Genomic DNA, 16,482 nt, shown 5'->3' with positions numbered 1-16,482 from the left:
GTGTGTGTGTGTGTGTGTGTGTGTGTGTGTATGTGTGTGCATATGCATGCCATAGCATCCATGTGTGGACATCAGATAACTTTCAGGGGTTGGTTTTCCTACCATGAAGATTTGGGGTACTGAATTCAAGTCATCAGGTTAGGCAGCAAGTGCCTTTACCCAGTGAGCTATCTGCCAGCTTGCTTTACTTTATTTAAATTTTTATTTTACGTGTATGAGAGTGTTTTACCTGCATGTATGTGCATCAGTCGTGAGCATGCCTGATGCCTCTCTGGGAAGCCAAAGGATGGTGCTGGATCCTCTGGAACTGGAGCTACGGGCAGCTGTGAACTGCCATGTGGGTCCTGTGAACTGACCCAAGTTTAGCCATTGAAACCATCTCTTCACCTCATTTGTTGGTTTATTTGTTTATTGAGATAGGGTCTCATTTTGTAACCCAGGCTAGCCTAGAACTTACAATGTAGCCCAGGCTTCCCTCAGTTTCCTGAGTGTTGGTGTTACAGGTTTAACCATCATGTTCTAATAAATGTCTAATACTGAGGTCTCAGAAGGAAGCGAGACCAGCACAGTTTAGACACTTCTAATTTAGAAATCTCTCAAAACTAAGGACGGAGGGTGGAACATTCTAAAACCATAGCAAGATTTCTGATTTAGATGGAAAGACCACTTTTCCTGAGGAAGGTTTTTGCTTTATTTAGGGGGTAGAAAATCATTACACAGCCTTAGCTGATCTCAAAATCCACACTAAACAGCCCAACACACCCCCTGCCCCTCTGTGTGTGTGTGTGTGTGTGTGTGTGGGCAGCCGATGTACTTGTAGGCATGGGTGCCGCACTTGTGTGTGTGTATGCAAGGAATCCAGGTTGGCATCTTCCTCAATTCTTCACTTTTTTATTTTTTTAATTTTATTTTCATCATATATGTATGAGTGGTTTGCTTTCAGGTAAGTCTGTGTCCCATGGCTGGTGACTTTGGCGGTCAGAAGAGGGCATTGTATCTAGTGGAACTGGAATTATCAGCTGCCGTGTGGGTGTTGGGAATTGAACTCTAGTCCTCTGTAAGAACCAGTTCTAACTGATGAGCTATCTCTTCAGCCCCTCACTTTTATCCTGGAGCTCACAGACTGGCTAGACTGGCTGGCCCCAGACCCCAGGGATCCTCTCATCTCTGCTTCCTCAATACTGGGATTACAGGTACCAGGCCTTAGTTTTTACATGAATTCTAGGGATCTGAATTCAGGTCTTTGTGCTTTCGTGCAAGTACTTGAGCCACATAACCATCTCCCTGTACTATTGCACGGAGCCACCTCCATGTAGTATTGCACTGAGCCATCTATCTCCCTGTACTATTGCACTGAGCCACCTCTCCAGCCTCAATGTTTGGCGTTTGAGAAAATCTTTTAAAACTCAACAATATTACTGACTGCATGGGCCATCAATGCCTTATCCCAATTCGTGCATGCTGAGCAAGCACCCTATCAACTGCACTACATCCCCAGCACTATAAAATGGTCTTGAATTATTTTATTTAAACTTTTGTGCAGCTCTGGGATGCAGGCAACTCTGGGTGATCCCCGTTTTGCAAAGGACAAGAAAATTTTAATTGATTGCTATTAATAATAAAAGGAAATAGAGCACACAGTTTGAGGCACTGCGGAAAGGTTTGAAGTGATGGTGAGATTCAAACTCGAATTGCCTTCCTTGCAGAGCCCGTGGTTTTAACTCTCAAGTTCCAAGCAAGACTGCCATAAATAGGTGAATGGCAGAAGACGGAAACTAGACCAGTGGTCAGTTTAGGTGGAAAGTTTTCTCGTCGTTGCAAAGCCATGGGAAGCCACTAGGAGGTTCTAGAAGGTAAACATTCTTTGGAGGTTTTTCTGGATTCTCCGTAGGAGGAGACTAGCAGTAAAAGATAAGACTGAGGCTGTTGCAGTAGTGCAGGAAGGCCAATGTCTTTGGACTGTTTTTTTTAAAAAAAAAAAAAAAAAATGGCTCTATTTGGTTTAGGAAATACAGTTTGCTTGTATAGCTCAGATAGGAGACAGAAAAGGTTTCTGGGAGTAGAGGGGAGAATATTTTCGGCTTAGGACGTCGCGTCATCACCGGATACTATTGAGGGTAACGGGCCAAGCTCTGGACGCAGAAATTTCAAGGCTGACGCCGAACCAGATCGGATCCAATCCCCGCCACACCTAGAAGCCAGCAGGGCTTTTTGTTAGAGTCGCCTGCGGCACTAGGACCGCGCGACTGCGCGACTGTTTGCAGGCCACCAGAGGCCAGCTGAAGGCGCATGCGCACTGCTGGGAGGTTCTGTCCTGCCCCCTTAGACAGAGTCGAGCTCGTCACGTGTTCAGCGCAGGCGTCCCGCTCACGTGACCGCGACGCAGGTCAGCTGATGCGGGAGGGTTTGAAGCGGCGCCGGGAGGGAGCGAGGCCGCAGTGACCGCGGCGCGCGCTCGGACCCGCCCGCGTCCCGCGCTCACCCTGCGGCCATGGCCACCGCGGCGGGCCGGCGCGGCTCAGGTGAGCGCGGGCGGCGGGAGGGCGCGCCCGGCTCCGCGACCTCGGGTGACGAGCGCTCAGCCTTTCACTCCAGTCCAATGCGGGGAGATGGGCATTCGGCTTTTGGAATCTGGGCGGCGGTTGGGCACCAGCATCTCCTACCTCAGGCTTCTACCGATCCGATCCTAGAATCTGGGCGTCGGGTGGGCATTGACATATCTGACCTTGGGCAGCGAATGTCCAGGGTTCTGAAGTTCAGTTCGGACTTCTCAGCGTTCCTATGGGAGATTGACAGATGACGCCTCCAAGAACCTAAGCAGTTGGGTGCGCTTCGACATCCCGACCTTGGACGTCAAGCGCTCAACTTCACATTCCTCAAGTCCAATTCGGACTTCTCAGATGCTCCATAGGGGAGAGATGGGCAGATGGCTCCCAGAACCTGGGATTATAGTTCTCAAGTTGTCCTAAATCCCCGTAGGAGAGAGACAGACAATTGCATTCTAGAACCTGGGTGGTGAGTGGGTACCGACAACATCTCTAACCTCAGGTGAACAGCTTGCATAGTACCCAGAACCCAGGTATCATATATCATGATACCAGTAATGGGTATCAGCATCTCTTGGCCTCAAGCAGTGAGGGTCTACAGTTCCTGGAACTGAGCGATGGGTGGACACCATCTTCCCCAGCCTCTTGCACCAAGCTCTCCATTTTTCCCCTTAAAATGTGGTGGAGACTTATGGAGGAAAGATGTGCAGTTGGTTCCTAGAAGCAGTGGGTGGGCCCCAGCCTTTAAAACCTCTACAGAGAGCGTATTGTTGTTGATGATGATCAGGAAGGCCAGACAAACTTAGTTGCCTTATGAGAGAGAGACAGATTCCAAAGAAAGAACTTGGACTGTGCGTGGGCTTAAGATTCTCCAATTTGGGCGGTGGTGGTGCACGCCTTTAATCCCAGCACTTGGGAGGCAGAGGCAGGCGGATTTCTGAGTTCGAGACCAGCCTGGTCTACAGAGTGAGTTCCAGGACAGCCCGGGTTACACAGAGAAACCCTGTCTCGAAAAACAAAACAAAACAAAAAAAAAGATTCTCCAATTTAAGAGGGCAGGACTCCTGATAATCCAGACCTCCACCTCCCTTGTGCTGGGATTCTAAGCATGTGTCACCATGCATGGCTGTATTAGTGTTATTACCGAGTATTTCTTTCCAGCGTTGTTTGTGACTTGTAAGAGTTTCCCAACCTAGTCTCTTCTTAGTTTGTAAACAGGCAGCAGGCAGGCAGCCAGCTTCTTCCATTAGGACAGTATTTGAAGCCCAAGGTTTTGCTGGTGGTAGTTTTGGTTTCAATTGGGCCAGGGTCTTATTCTATAGACCCTGAACTTCTTTTACTTTTGTTTTTGTCTGTTTTGAGACAGAGTCTCTATGTAGCTCTGGCAGTTCTGGAATTCTGAGATCTGCCCTTCTTTGCCTTCATATTTCTGCCAGCTTTGAACCTGTGATACTCCTTCCTCAGCCTCTGAGTACTGGGATTACAGGCCTACTCCAGTCTTTCTCCTCCTCTTCCCTCCTCCTTCTGGATTGAACCTAGGGCCATGTACCACACTACCAGTGAGCTATGTTCTGAGCTATAGCCAAGGCTGTAGTTGCTCAGTTTGCTGGAACTCAGACAGCAACCTGCACATGAGACTCAAGGCTTCCCTTCTGGAAGCCAGCGCCCAGATGCTCAGTCTCCCTAAACACAGGCAGGAAGAGAGCTAGAGGGATGACCTCCACGAACTAGGGGACTAAGTTACAGTTCCCCAAACTCATGCAGTCTTGCTTTCTTAAAATGAGATTGTGTGCCCCCAGCTTCCAAGCTTGTCACTGAGAAATCTGGGGATGACATTTGGTGTTGTTCCCCACTGTGTGCTGTCTGCAGACAGTGGCAGTCCTAGCTGGAAGTACCTGGGATGGGTTAAGCTATGATCTTAGCAAGGGAGTTACAGCCTGCCTTTTGGCTTTCCTCCCTACTAGCTTGTAAACAAGCTCACCTAGACTATAAAGGGAGGAGTCAGGTAGGAACCACATGTAGTTACATGGCCCAGCCTAATCCTGGCAGCTTTGGGGCTGGAAGAATGGCTCCCAGATAGAATGCTTGTATAGTCTGCTCCTCAGACCTAGCTATGCCCCGAAGCATGGGCTATTCTCTGGTTGGTCTGGCAGGATTCTTAAAGTAGCTTCTGGATCTCTACCTTAGTGGTAGATGGTTTTAATTTCCACTTTCTAGACAGATTGAGGAAGGTGGACTGGCAGGATTCTCAAAGTAGCCTCTGGATTTCAACCTTAGGGATAGACGGTTTTAATTTCCACTTTCTGGACAGATTGAGGGACGTGGACTGAGTCTGGAATTTGGCTTTTGTCTGTGGGATTCCCAGAACTTGACTCCCTGAAGGGTGATGAAGTCAGTTGACTGCAGAGGACAACCTGTAGGCATTCATCCTCTCTTTCTACCTTGTGGGTCCCAGGGATTGAACTCAGGGTGTTAGGTTTGGCAACAAGCACCTTTACCTACTGATCCACCTTGCCAGCCCGTTTTGGGGTTCATCTGGATCAGGCTCTAACCCAACCTGGCCTGTGTTTTGCTATGTAATTCAGGTGAGCCTTAAACTTCTACCTCTGAGTGCCGGGTTTACAGACATGAGTCATGTCAGCCTTCATTATTGTTAATGTCAGACCTGTGGCCTGGAATGGGCTGTTTTCTAATGAGTTCAAGGGTTATTCTTGGGGGATTTGTCCTGAGAACACTGGAATTTGGGCCCTGCTCTGTGCTAATTACCTGTAGGCTGGAGTTTGGGTGTGAGGCCTTTGCCAAGCCAGCCCTTCTCTCACAAAGAAGACTGGTAGATTTTTGTTTTTCTTTTTGGCTAGCCTCAATCCAGGCTCTGTGATAAAGGCTTCTGAATATTGAGTTCTTGGCTTATGGAGGATGCTGGGTGCTTTGGCTCATCGAGGACACTAAACTTAGGTTGTCAGGCTTGGTAGCAAACACCTTTACTCTCTGAGCCATCTTACTGCCAACAAATGGTTGAGGTGCCTATTTAACATATCAAAGCAGACACTGGCCTCCAGGTTCATCCCTCAGTCCCTGCCTGTTACAGGACCTTCCTGGCTGGCATACCCAACCCTGCCCTCTAACTCTCTGGCCCAGGGACTGGGCTGCCCTTCTCCCAGCTACCCTTGCTTATATAATCTCACCATTTTAGTTATCTGGACCCTTCATCTACTTTGTTTTAAGCCTTCTGGCTTCTGTTCCTGGTTCCTTTCTCTTCCTCCTCCTTTCCCCTCCCCCTCTACCTCTCCTTACATGGCTCAGGGTCCTATCCACTCTGGACTCTCCCAGATGTCCCTGCCTTTGGCTATGTTCTCCCACATGTCTATAATAAACTTTCTCTTCCACCATCCCTAGGGACAGTCATGTTTCTTTTCTTTTTATTTATTTCTTCTTTTTTTTTTTTTTCATTCACCTACACTTACCCCCTCCTTTCTCCTCAAGACAGAATCCTAGACTGGCCTAGGATACTTATGTAGCTGAGGATGACCCTGAACTTCTGATCCTCCTGTCTCTGCCTCACAAGTGCTAGGATTACAGGCATGTGTCATGCCAGGCTCTTTTCTTCTTTCTCTCAAGTGTATGGCCCATGCTAACCTAGAACTTGTAATCCTCCTGCCTCAAACTTCCAGTGTTGGGATTACAAATTCAGGCCTTCTTCTGTTCTACCTACCTCCTTCCCACTGTCCTCCTGGTCTCGCCAAGGTCGCCTGTATCTCAAGCTGGCCTTAAACTTGCTGTGTAGCAAAAGATGGACTTGATTCCATGACCCTCCTGCTTCTGGCTCCCAAGAGCTGGGGTTTCAGATATGTGCACCACCATGCTCAATTTATTACAGCTGGGGTGAGACTCCGGACTTTGTACACTCTAGGCAGGCACTCTACCAACTGAGCTGCATCCCAACCCTGGTTTTTTTCTTCTTTCTAAAATACGTTTTATTACATTTTCTTATTTATGTGCACACGAGCTTGTGAGTGCTCTCTTTCTACCTTGCGGGTTCAGAAGATCAGACTCAGGTTGTCAGGCTTGGAGGCAAACACGTTACCTACTGAGCCATCTTACAGTCTTCTTCTACGTTCTTATTTTTCTGATACACTCTTTTTGTCCCTGTGGAATTGGTAGAGGCTTGCTGGTGACGGCAGAGGGCATTGTCCATCCCTGATCTTCTACTATCGTTTCCCATTCTTTTAGAGACTGAGCGGCTGCTGACCCCCAATCCTGGGTATGGGACCCAGGTGGGGACCTCACCAGCCCCAACAACCCCCCCAGAAGAGGAAGACCTCCGCCGACGCCTCAAGTACTTCTTTATGAGCCCATGTGACAAGTTCCGGGCCAAAGGCCGAAAGCCCTGCAAGCTGATGCTACAGGTGGTCAAGATCTTGGTGGTCACTGTGCAGGTGAGACCAGCCAGGCAGGACCTTGGCCAAATGCCACCATAGTCACTGTTTTCATCTTAGAATGGCCCCTTGCTGCCACATAATGATAATGACAGTGGTATTACCAGTCAGGAAGGAGTCTGAGATTTGTGGTCAATAACTCTTTAGCTCCCAGAAGCACTGGCCACTCTCTCACCTCCATAGTATACCAAAAATGCCCCTGAGGCTCACACAGTTATTGTGTAAAGTTACCCATTGGTTGAGCACAGGGTAGATGGGATTTGAATCTGGTCAACCTGATGTTATCCTTTCTGATCTCCCCTCAGCAAAAGTAGACACTAATGTTACCTATCCTGGAGGTGTGGGTTTAGGACACATCCTGTCAGTCAGGATACATACACTGACCATTCGCTCAGCACTGCTGTGAGGTATACTAGTACCCACCTTGTGTACACTGGGGACGCTTTGATCAATGTAGCATGGGACTTAAGAGGCAAAAAAGAAAAAGTACACGGGGCTGGCTGGTTTGCCAGCTGGTTTTTACGGCAACTTGATACAAGCTAGAGTCATAAAACAAGAGGGAACTTCAAGTGAGAAATGCCTTCATAAGAGCTGGCTGTAGGCAAGCCTGTTGGGCATTTTGTTAATTTGTGGTTGATTGGGGAGGGCCAAGCTCTTTGTTAGTGAAGCCATTCTTGGGGTGGTGGTCCTGGATTCTATAAGAAAGCAGACTGTGTAAGCCATAACGAGCAAGCCAGTGAGCAGCACCCCTCCATGGCCTCTGCAGCAGCTCTTGCTTCCAGGTTCCTGCCCTGTGTGAGTTCTTGTCCTGACTTTCTTCAGTGATGAACTGTGATGTGAAAGCATAAACAAATAAACTCTTTCCTCCCCAAGCTGCCTTTGGTCATGGTGTTCCATCACAATAGTAACCCTAAGACAGCTGGGGATATGGTTCAGCTTGTAGAGTGCTTGCCTGGCGTGCATGAAGCCCTGGGTTCCATATCCAGTATTGCACAAACTCGTGGTGTACACCTGTCATCCCAGCATTTGGGAGATGGAGGCAGGAAGATCAGGAGTTCAAAGGCATCTTTGACTCCATAGTGAGTTACGGGCTATTCCATGCAGTGCCAGTAGGGCCTTGTCTTACCTCAGGGGGCATCTCTTGGAGTCTCTTTTTCTTCTTCCTCTCCCTGTGCCTTGCTGAGTTGTGCTATCAAGGCCAACCTCTGACTTCTTCTTGGCAGCTCATTCTCTTTGGGCTCAGTAACCAGCTGGTGGTGACATTCCGGGAAGAGAACACCATTGCCTTCCGACACCTCTTCCTGCTGGGTTACTCTGATGGGTCCGACGACACCTTCGCAGCCTACACACAGGAACAGCTCTACCAAGCCATCTTCTATGCTGTGGACCAGGTATAGTGAGCAGATGTTGGAGGGGCTGGGGAGTACTGAACAAGTGAGGCTGACAGAACCTCCCCTTCTCTCCCCACAGTACCTGATACTACCTGAGATATCCCTGGGCCGGTATGCCTATGTCCGTGGTGGGGGCGGGCCTTGGGCTAATGGCTCAGCTCTGGCTCTCTGCCAGCGGTACTACCACCGCGGCCATGTGGATCCAGCCAATGATACCTTTGACATTGATCCAAGGGTAGTCACTGGTGAGTAGCCAGGGCAGGGCCTAACTGTTGGGTGTGTAGGTTTCTGGGATTAGAATCCTGACATCTAGGGTTCAGAGATGTGTCTCAACAGTAGAGAGCCCACCTAGAATCCCCCAGTGATGACCTGGGGTATGTGTTAGCGGTAGATGTCTTGCCTAGAATCCCGCAGTGAGGGCCTGGGGTGTGGCTCAGATGTCTTGCCTAGAATCCCCCAGTGAGGGGCTAAAGGTGAGGCTGTGAGGAAAAAAAGTAGAGAAGAAGAAAAAAAGATCTAAAATCTTGACCTTGTCACTTATACATCTGTGTGATCAGATTGTATAATCAAGAATAATTTGGCACGTACAGTGTGCTTAGTGGAATGTATGACACAGGAGGAGGCAGGCATGAACATACTCACTGAGCATCTGGAGGACCTGTGGAGCGCTGTGGTCTTTATAGAACGTTAGGCAGATCGTGCCCTCCCTTGGGCAGTGGCAGCGAAAGCATAAATGTGAAGGAGCAGGCTGAAGGTGTAGCTCTAGTGGACTCTGGCCTAGCACACAGATTCTAGGCTTGATCCCTAGTGTTAGAAAGAAGCAATAAAGCATAAAGCAGTAAGGACAGCCCAACAGGACTGTAGGAGCCCAGCCGGGCCTCCCTGTTCCCTAAGTCCTTTTGTGTGACTGCTGTCCTCAGACTGTATCCAGGTGGATCCTCCTGACAGACCCCCTGACATCCCCAGTGAGGACTTGGATTTCTTGGATGGCAGCACCAGTTACAAGAACCTCACATTGAAATTCCACAAGTACTGCCCTTTTCTCTTGAGGGGGCTGATTCTTTGAGGGGCTCAAGGGTCCAACTGAGGATGGGGTGAGTGGAGTGGCCTGAGTCCAAACATTGGAGCTGAGGCCGCTTTAATAGGGGGCAGGGCCCTCACCCTGCAGAGTCAGCATGGGATAGGAGTGACTGACATGGGCCCCTGCCCCTCACCCGAAGCCTCCCCCAATAGGCTGATCAACGTCACCATCCACTTCCAGCTGAAGACAATTAACCTGCAGAGCCTCATTAACAACGAGATTCCCGACTGTTACACCTTCAGTATCCTGGTGAGCAACTGGTGACGCTCTGGACCTCCAAGCTCCCCTGCATGGTTGAGGGACTTCAGAGGAATATTCACTCAAGAAGTTATGAGAGTGATGGGTAGAGGCTAAGATGGACCAGCTGTCCTGGGGCTGGTTTTGGTATGGGAGTGATGGGGTAGAGGCTAGGACAGATTGGCTGTCATGGCAGCCGGGGTTGTTGTTTGGAGCTGCTCCAGCTTACTTTGCCCTCACCTCTTCAGATCACATTTGACAATAAAGCGCACAGTGGGCGAATCCCCATCCGCCTGGAGACCCAGACCCACATCCAGGAGTGTAAACACCCCAGTGTCTCCAGTCATGGTAAACCCTCCCATCCTCAGACCCCCAATTATTACCCTAAGATTAGTGCTGACTCTCCCAGACATTTCTTGGGCCTCAAAATGTACTGTCCAGGGGCCCTTACTATTCATGACTTGTGTATGACCCCAGGCCAGTGTTGATCAGGCATCCTGTATAGGAATATCCTGGGTATCTTAGGGTTTCATTGCTGTGAAGAGACACCATGACTAAGGTAACTCTTATCAAAGAAAACACTTAATTGGGGCTGGTTTAGGGTTTCAGAGGTTTAGTCCATTATCATCATGGCAGCAAGCATGTAGACATGGTTCTGGAAGGAGAGTTCTATACCTTGATCCAAAGGCAGCCAGGAGGAGACTGTTCTGCAGGCAGCCAGGAGGAGACTGTTCTGCGGGCAGCCAGGAGGAGACTGTTCTGCGGGCAGCCAGGAGGAGACTGTTCTGCGGGCAGCCAGGAGGAGGGTCCCTTCTGCACTGAGTAGAGTTTAAGCAGTAGGAGTCCTCAAAGCCCACTTACACAGTGACACACTTCCTCTAACAAAGCCACACACCCCAATAATGCCATTTCCCGTGGGCCAAGCATATTCAAATCACCACAGTGGGCCTGGTCAACTTCATCACAAGGAACCAGGCCTGTAGTCCTAACTATTAGGCAGTTGATTAGGATACTCACACATTCAAAATCTGCCTGAGAAATTTCGAGAGATTTTGTCTCAAAACAATGTAAAAAGATGGCTGGGGATATAGCCCAGTGGTACAGTGGTTTCCTGCCATGCTCTAGGCCTTAGGTTTAATCACCGGTACTGTACATAAATATATAAGTAAACAAACATTTTCGTTTAATCACAGCACAAGGCGTTCGACATCATCCTTGTCTACATGCAATGTGTCCCAGATTACCTCAGGTTATGTGAGACCTTGTCACAAAACAAAGCAAAACGGGCTGGAGAGTAATTCTAGCAGATATGAGGCCCAATTCTCGCTGCTTTGAAAACATTTTTAAAAATTAGTTTTCCTGTAATCCCAGTATGAATTCAAGACCAGCCTTGGCTACATAGTAAGTTTGAGGTCAGCCTAGGATACATGAGATCCTGTCTTTGAGACAAACAACAAAACAAGTTGGAGTTGTATTTTAGTGGTACAGCACTTGGCCTAACACCACATTGTTCTATACCAGGGTTCCATGCCAGGGAAGCCCTAAGTCTCCTCATAGTCCCAAACCAGCTACACACACACACACACACACAAGTATGTTCCTCTCTTCCAGGGCTTCTTCCCTGGCCCAACCCCAGCCCCAACCTCTTACGGCCCTGGCCCTTCATGAGTTTTGATCTCAATCACCCCTTTCCTGTAGGAGACAACAGCTTCCGGCTTCTATTTGATGTGGTGGTCATCCTCACCTGCTCCCTGTCCTTCCTGCTGTGTGCCCGCTCACTGCTCCGTGGCTTCCTGCTGCAGAACGTGAGGCCCTGGTGTCACAAGCGCTGGTGCCCACCTTGCCCAGCCCTGGGGCCATGGTGGGGGTGATGGCCTAGGGGTTTCTAGACAGACCCTCACCTGGGCTCCTCCCATAGGAGTTTGTTGTATTCATGTGGCGGCGGCGGGGCCGGGAAATCAGCCTCTGGGAACGGCTGGAGTTTGTCAATGGCTGGTATATCCTGTTGGTCACCAGTGATGTGCTTACCATCTCAGGGACTGTCATGAAGATTGGCATTGAGGCAAAGGTATGAGTCCTATCAATGCCCTGTTTTCAGGACCCAGTGTCTCGGTCTCCAGGTCTTTGCCTGCTTGGGGACCACCTTCCCTCCAGGTAGAGTTCAGCCCGTGGGTTGACTCCTTGCTTCTGCCCACAGAACCTAGCCAGCTATGACGTCTGCAGCATCCTCTTGGGCACCTCCACTCTGCTCGTCTGGGTTGGTGTCATTCGCTACCTGACATTTTTCCACAAGTACAACGTGAGTGTCCTGTGCCTGAGCCCCACCTGGGCAGTATCTGCCCCATGCCTTTCAAACCCAAATACACAAAGCAGTCACTAGTTCCTGCCATCAGTGACTCATCACAAGACTTTCTCTGCTTTGCTTTGCTTTCCTTCTTTCTTTCTTTCCTTTTTTCTTTCTTTCTTTCTTTCTTTCTTTCTTTCTTTTTTCTTCCTTCCTTCCTTTCTTTTTTCATTTCTTTATTATTATTATTTAAAAATTATTATTTAAAAATATTTTTGAGACAGGGTTTCTCTGTATAGCCCTCACTCTATAAACCAGGTTGATCTCAAATTCAAAGATCTGCCTGCCTCTGTCTCTCAAGTGCTGACAAGAAAGGCATACATCTGGCTTTTTTTTTTTTTTTTTAAAGACAAAATTTTTTGTAGCCCAGGTTGGCCTTCCTATCTAGTTAAGGATGACCTTGAACTCCAGATCTTTCTGTCTTTCACCTCTCAAGTGCTGGAATGACACCTGTGTGTCACTAAGCTTAGCTTTATGCAGTGCCAGGGATTGAACTCAAGTTTCTGTGCATACTAGGCACTCTATAATTGATCTATATTACCAAACCACAAATCTCTTCCTTAGACCCACCTACCACAGACACACGAGTCTTTGAACCTGGGCAGGACCACGGGAGCCTGTCCCTACCTGCCAATCCAGCTGAGTCCAGCTGTGGTATGTTCTAGGCTCCTCCCAGGTGGGTCCTGCCCTGTCTAAACAATCAGCAGCCCCTCTGACCACATAGTGAGGCCTTTCCTGCCATCTGAGAGCTAGTTGGGTTGTGGCCATTGCTTTCATTGTGGTCCCCTTTCCCTTCTGCAGATCTTGATTGCCACATTGCGTGTGGCCCTGCCCAGTGTCATGCGTTTTTGCTGCTGTGTGGCTGTCATCTACCTGGGCTATTGCTTCTGTGGCTGGATCGTCTTAGGGCCCTACCACGTGAAGGTACAGACTACTGGGGCCTGCGGGCGTTTGTGAACAACCATCAAGGGGCTTTGTTTTTTATTTGATTAAGTAGATGTGTTCATGTGTGTGTGTACATGTATGTACTCATGTGTGTGTGTACATGTATGTACTCGGTATATACTTGTATGTGGAAGCCAGAGGTCAGCCTTTACTATCATTCTAAAAATTCATTCCCCTAATAGGTTTGTTTTATTTGTAGACCACACAAACACAGTGTAGCCCTGACTATCTTGGAACTCACTGTATAAGTCAGGCTAGCCCCAAATCCACAGACATGCATGTGTCTGCCTTCAGAATGCTGGGATTAAAGGCAGGTGGCATAATGTCCATCTCCACCTTGGTTTTTATTTTGAGACAGGGTCCAGTTGGCCTGTAGCTCATGATTCGGATAAATTAGCTGGCATCTGAGCCCCAAGGGCTCCTCCCGTCTCCACCTCCCCAGTGCTGGGATTACAAGCACACTTTCACACCCAGTTCTGTATGTAGCTGCTGGAGATCAAACTTGGAACCTCATGCTTTCTAGTCAAGAGCTTTACCAGCTGACCACCTCTTATGCACCTTGGAGCAGTTCTGTGTTCTGTCCCCTCTGACCCTCCATGCTTCTGACATTGACCCTGTGACTTGGTCATTCTTGTGATGACTATCTTGTGTTGTGTTTCTCCACCTATCAGCCCCTCTGACTCTTAAGGAATTAGTCCTTGACCCTATGACCTTTCTGTTAACTCCATGACCTTGCCTTTGATATGATGACCCTCAGATGACCCCAGTTGCCAATCTTCCTGCCCACGGACCCCTAGTGAGCCCAACAACCCCCCACTCATGTATCTTCTTATCCAACTTCACTGCCTACAGTTCCGCTCGCTGTCCATGGTGTCCGAGTGTCTCTTCTCACTCATCAATGGAGACGACATGTTTGTGACATTCGCAGCCATGCAGGCCCAGCAGGGTCACAGCAGCCTGGTGTGGCTCTTCTCCCAGCTCTACCTCTACTCCTTCATCAGCCTCTTCATCTACATGGTGCTGAGTCTCTTCATTGCACTCATCACCGGCGCCTACGACACCATCAAGGTCAGCCGTCTTTTACCATCTCCTCCTGGGAGTCCTGTTTCCCCTTCCCTCCCCTGAGCATGTTCATCCCTGACTTCCAAGAGCTGATTGGCTTCACAGAGTTGTTCTGGCTTCACAATAGGTGGAGCAGGTAAGACCCAGAAGCTCTATCAAGTCCAAAGAGAGTGTCCAGGAGCTGGGTTTGGGGTAGTTGAGGTTGTTTGAGTCATCCTGGAAGAGTAGCCTAAGAGGTACCACAGCTAGATTCAGTTGGATGGTATTCTCTCTCTCTCTTTCTATGTGTGCATGTGCGCTCGTGCGTGTGTGCGCGCGTGTGCGTGCGTGCGTGCATCTTGTTACATGTATCAGAGGACAAACCGTGGGGGTTGGTTCTTTCCCTTCACTGTTGGAATCATACACCTGAACACAAGTTATCAGTTTTGCAGCAAGTGCCTTTACCCGCCAAGCCATCTCACTGGCCTCCTCCCTCTCTCACATCGTCTCTTTAAAAACAAACAAACAAACAAACAAACACAAAAAAAACTATACTTATTTGGGGGTGGGAGGAGGTTGTGCACAGCACAGTGTGTTTGGAGATTAGAGACAACTTGTGGAAGTCAATTCTCTCCGTCCACCATGTGGAATCATCAGGTTTGATGGCAAAAACTTTATTTCGCTTCTGAACCGTCTTACAGGTCTGTTAAGATCTTTCCTTTGAGGGTGACCTTGAACGACTGTCGTGGGTCCACCACCTGAGAGCTGGGCTTATAGATAGATGCATCCTCTCACCCCCCGTGTGTGTGTGGGGTGGGCATGGCACTCAGGTCCTCCTGCATGCTGTGTGATCACTCTACCAGCTGAGCCACATATCCACCCTGATACCAACTACAACAGGGTCCCCCTGTACAGTCGTCCATGTTTCCTTTATACCTGTTGCTAGTGCCTGTCCATCCATGGATCATTCGTATTCCTCACTAGCACTAGATGGATGGCGACTGTTGATTCTCCTTGATGTCCAGTGCTCGACACACTCCTTAGAACATGCTTGCTGGATTAATTCAGCCTCCCCGCCACCCACAGTGTTCTTGCCTCTCGTCTAAGCCACCACAGCCTGCAGGAATGCTACTTTTTCTTAGCACTCTATGAGACACAGGAGTTTTATACCACACACACACACACACACACACACACACACACATGTGCACATGCTACGCACACAAGGCAAATATACATAACTATCCAAAAATCAGTGCAGCTAGGTGGCTGCTTAGAACATTCCGTTCATCGCTTGGGAATTCTAGATTGGGGAGATGGGAGCCCAAGGAAGAGCACACTGGTAGAAAGGAACATCCGAAGACTGGTAGACAGAAAGGACTTGGAGAAATAGCAGTGATGCCAGGAGGTTACGGGAGATTTTACTGGGACTCTGCCTCATTCTAAGTCACTGGCAGTGGATGTGTGCACCTTTCCCCACATGGATGTATCTATACCACAGGTACGTTACTGTCACCCAGGACCAAAGCAGCCACATTGAGTCTTGCTGGGACACTCAGGTACCACATACATGCAGGAGCCTTGGATGTAGGAGTTCAGGCCTTATGCCCATTAACTGTGTGTTACACTGTTCCAGCTGAGAAGCTAGGTTGCTAAATACTAGTCTAGGCTTCTAGCCCACAGCAGAGGGCACTAAACCCATAAGCCTGAGACCTGTGCCACATCCAGGGATCGGGAAGATGTCTACAGTGAAGCAAGCCACAAAGCAAAGGTCCAGAAGTGAGACCCAGAGTGGTCACATCAGAGAAACAGCAGGACACCCAGTTGACAGGACCTAAAGAGCTTTAGAGGTCCAACTTTCATGCGGAGTTCCCGGAATCATCTCTTTCCAGCACCCAGGAGGTACTGGCACAGAGAAGAGTGAGCTCCAGGCCTACATCGAGCAGTGCCAGGATAGTCCCACATCTGGCAAGTTCCGTCGTGGAAGTGGCTCAGCTTGTAGCCTTCTCTGCTGCTGTGGAAGGTTGGAGCCCCGGGTCTGAGTTGTGGATTGGTAGAGGCTGGGGTAGAAGTGTGTACCAGAGAGATCTGATGCCTCTCCTCTCCATTTCTCTCTTGCAGGGACTCCCCGGAGGACCGTTCGCTGCTGGTGAACTGATTCCAACGTGATTGCCACTAGACTGTATCCCCATGGACTGCTGGACCCCAGCTTATTTATTTTTAGAATTTACTTTAAAAGATCTGCTTCTGACAGGCCTTGTGAGGGCTTGGGCTGATCGAACCGGACACTGGGGAAGGGAGGGCATGCAGGGCGGCTGTTAAATAAAAGGGAACATAAATGTGGTGGTCTTAATTTGTAACAGGTGAAGCAACCCTCTCATAAATTGTCAGCTCCTTTAAGAGGCCGCCACACTAGGCATGGCTGGCGCAGTGCGACCTTCCAAGCATGGCGGGAGGCGGG

General features: G+C 49.1%; 1 protein-coding gene across 2 annotated transcripts; it reads left to right on the top strand.

Annotated features, from left to right (window-relative positions):
- The first annotated feature begins 2,365 nt into the window (after positions 1-2,365).
- On the top strand, positions 2,366-16,360 carry Mcoln1 (mucolipin TRP cation channel 1). Of its 2 annotated transcripts, XM_076923806.1 has the most exons (15): positions 2,366-2,522; positions 6,777-6,982; positions 8,206-8,373; positions 8,453-8,618; positions 9,294-9,402; positions 9,607-9,703; positions 9,940-10,039; positions 11,390-11,496; positions 11,610-11,759; positions 11,889-11,990; positions 12,600-12,689; positions 12,837-12,959; positions 13,833-14,048; positions 15,914-16,044; positions 16,143-16,360. In XM_076923806.1, exons 1-15 carry the CDS (start codon positions 2,492-2,494, stop codon positions 16,177-16,179), a joined length of 1,833 nt encoding a protein of 610 aa, XP_076779921.1. In that variant the 5' UTR covers positions 2,366-2,491; the 3' UTR covers positions 16,180-16,360. The 2 variants fall into 2 exon arrangements, with proteins under 2 accessions (XP_076779921.1, XP_076779922.1); XM_076923807.1 differs by lacking the exon at positions 12,600-12,689.
- Positions 16,361-16,482: the final 122 nt, after the last annotated feature.

Source organism: Arvicanthis niloticus, chromosome 24 (assembly GCF_011762505.2).
Source record: "Arvicanthis niloticus isolate mArvNil1 chromosome 24, mArvNil1.pat.X, whole genome shotgun sequence".
In the NCBI taxonomy this organism is placed as follows: Eukaryota; Metazoa; Chordata; class Mammalia; order Rodentia; family Muridae; genus Arvicanthis; species Arvicanthis niloticus.
This window is presented reverse-complemented; position numbering and strand designations above follow the sequence as displayed.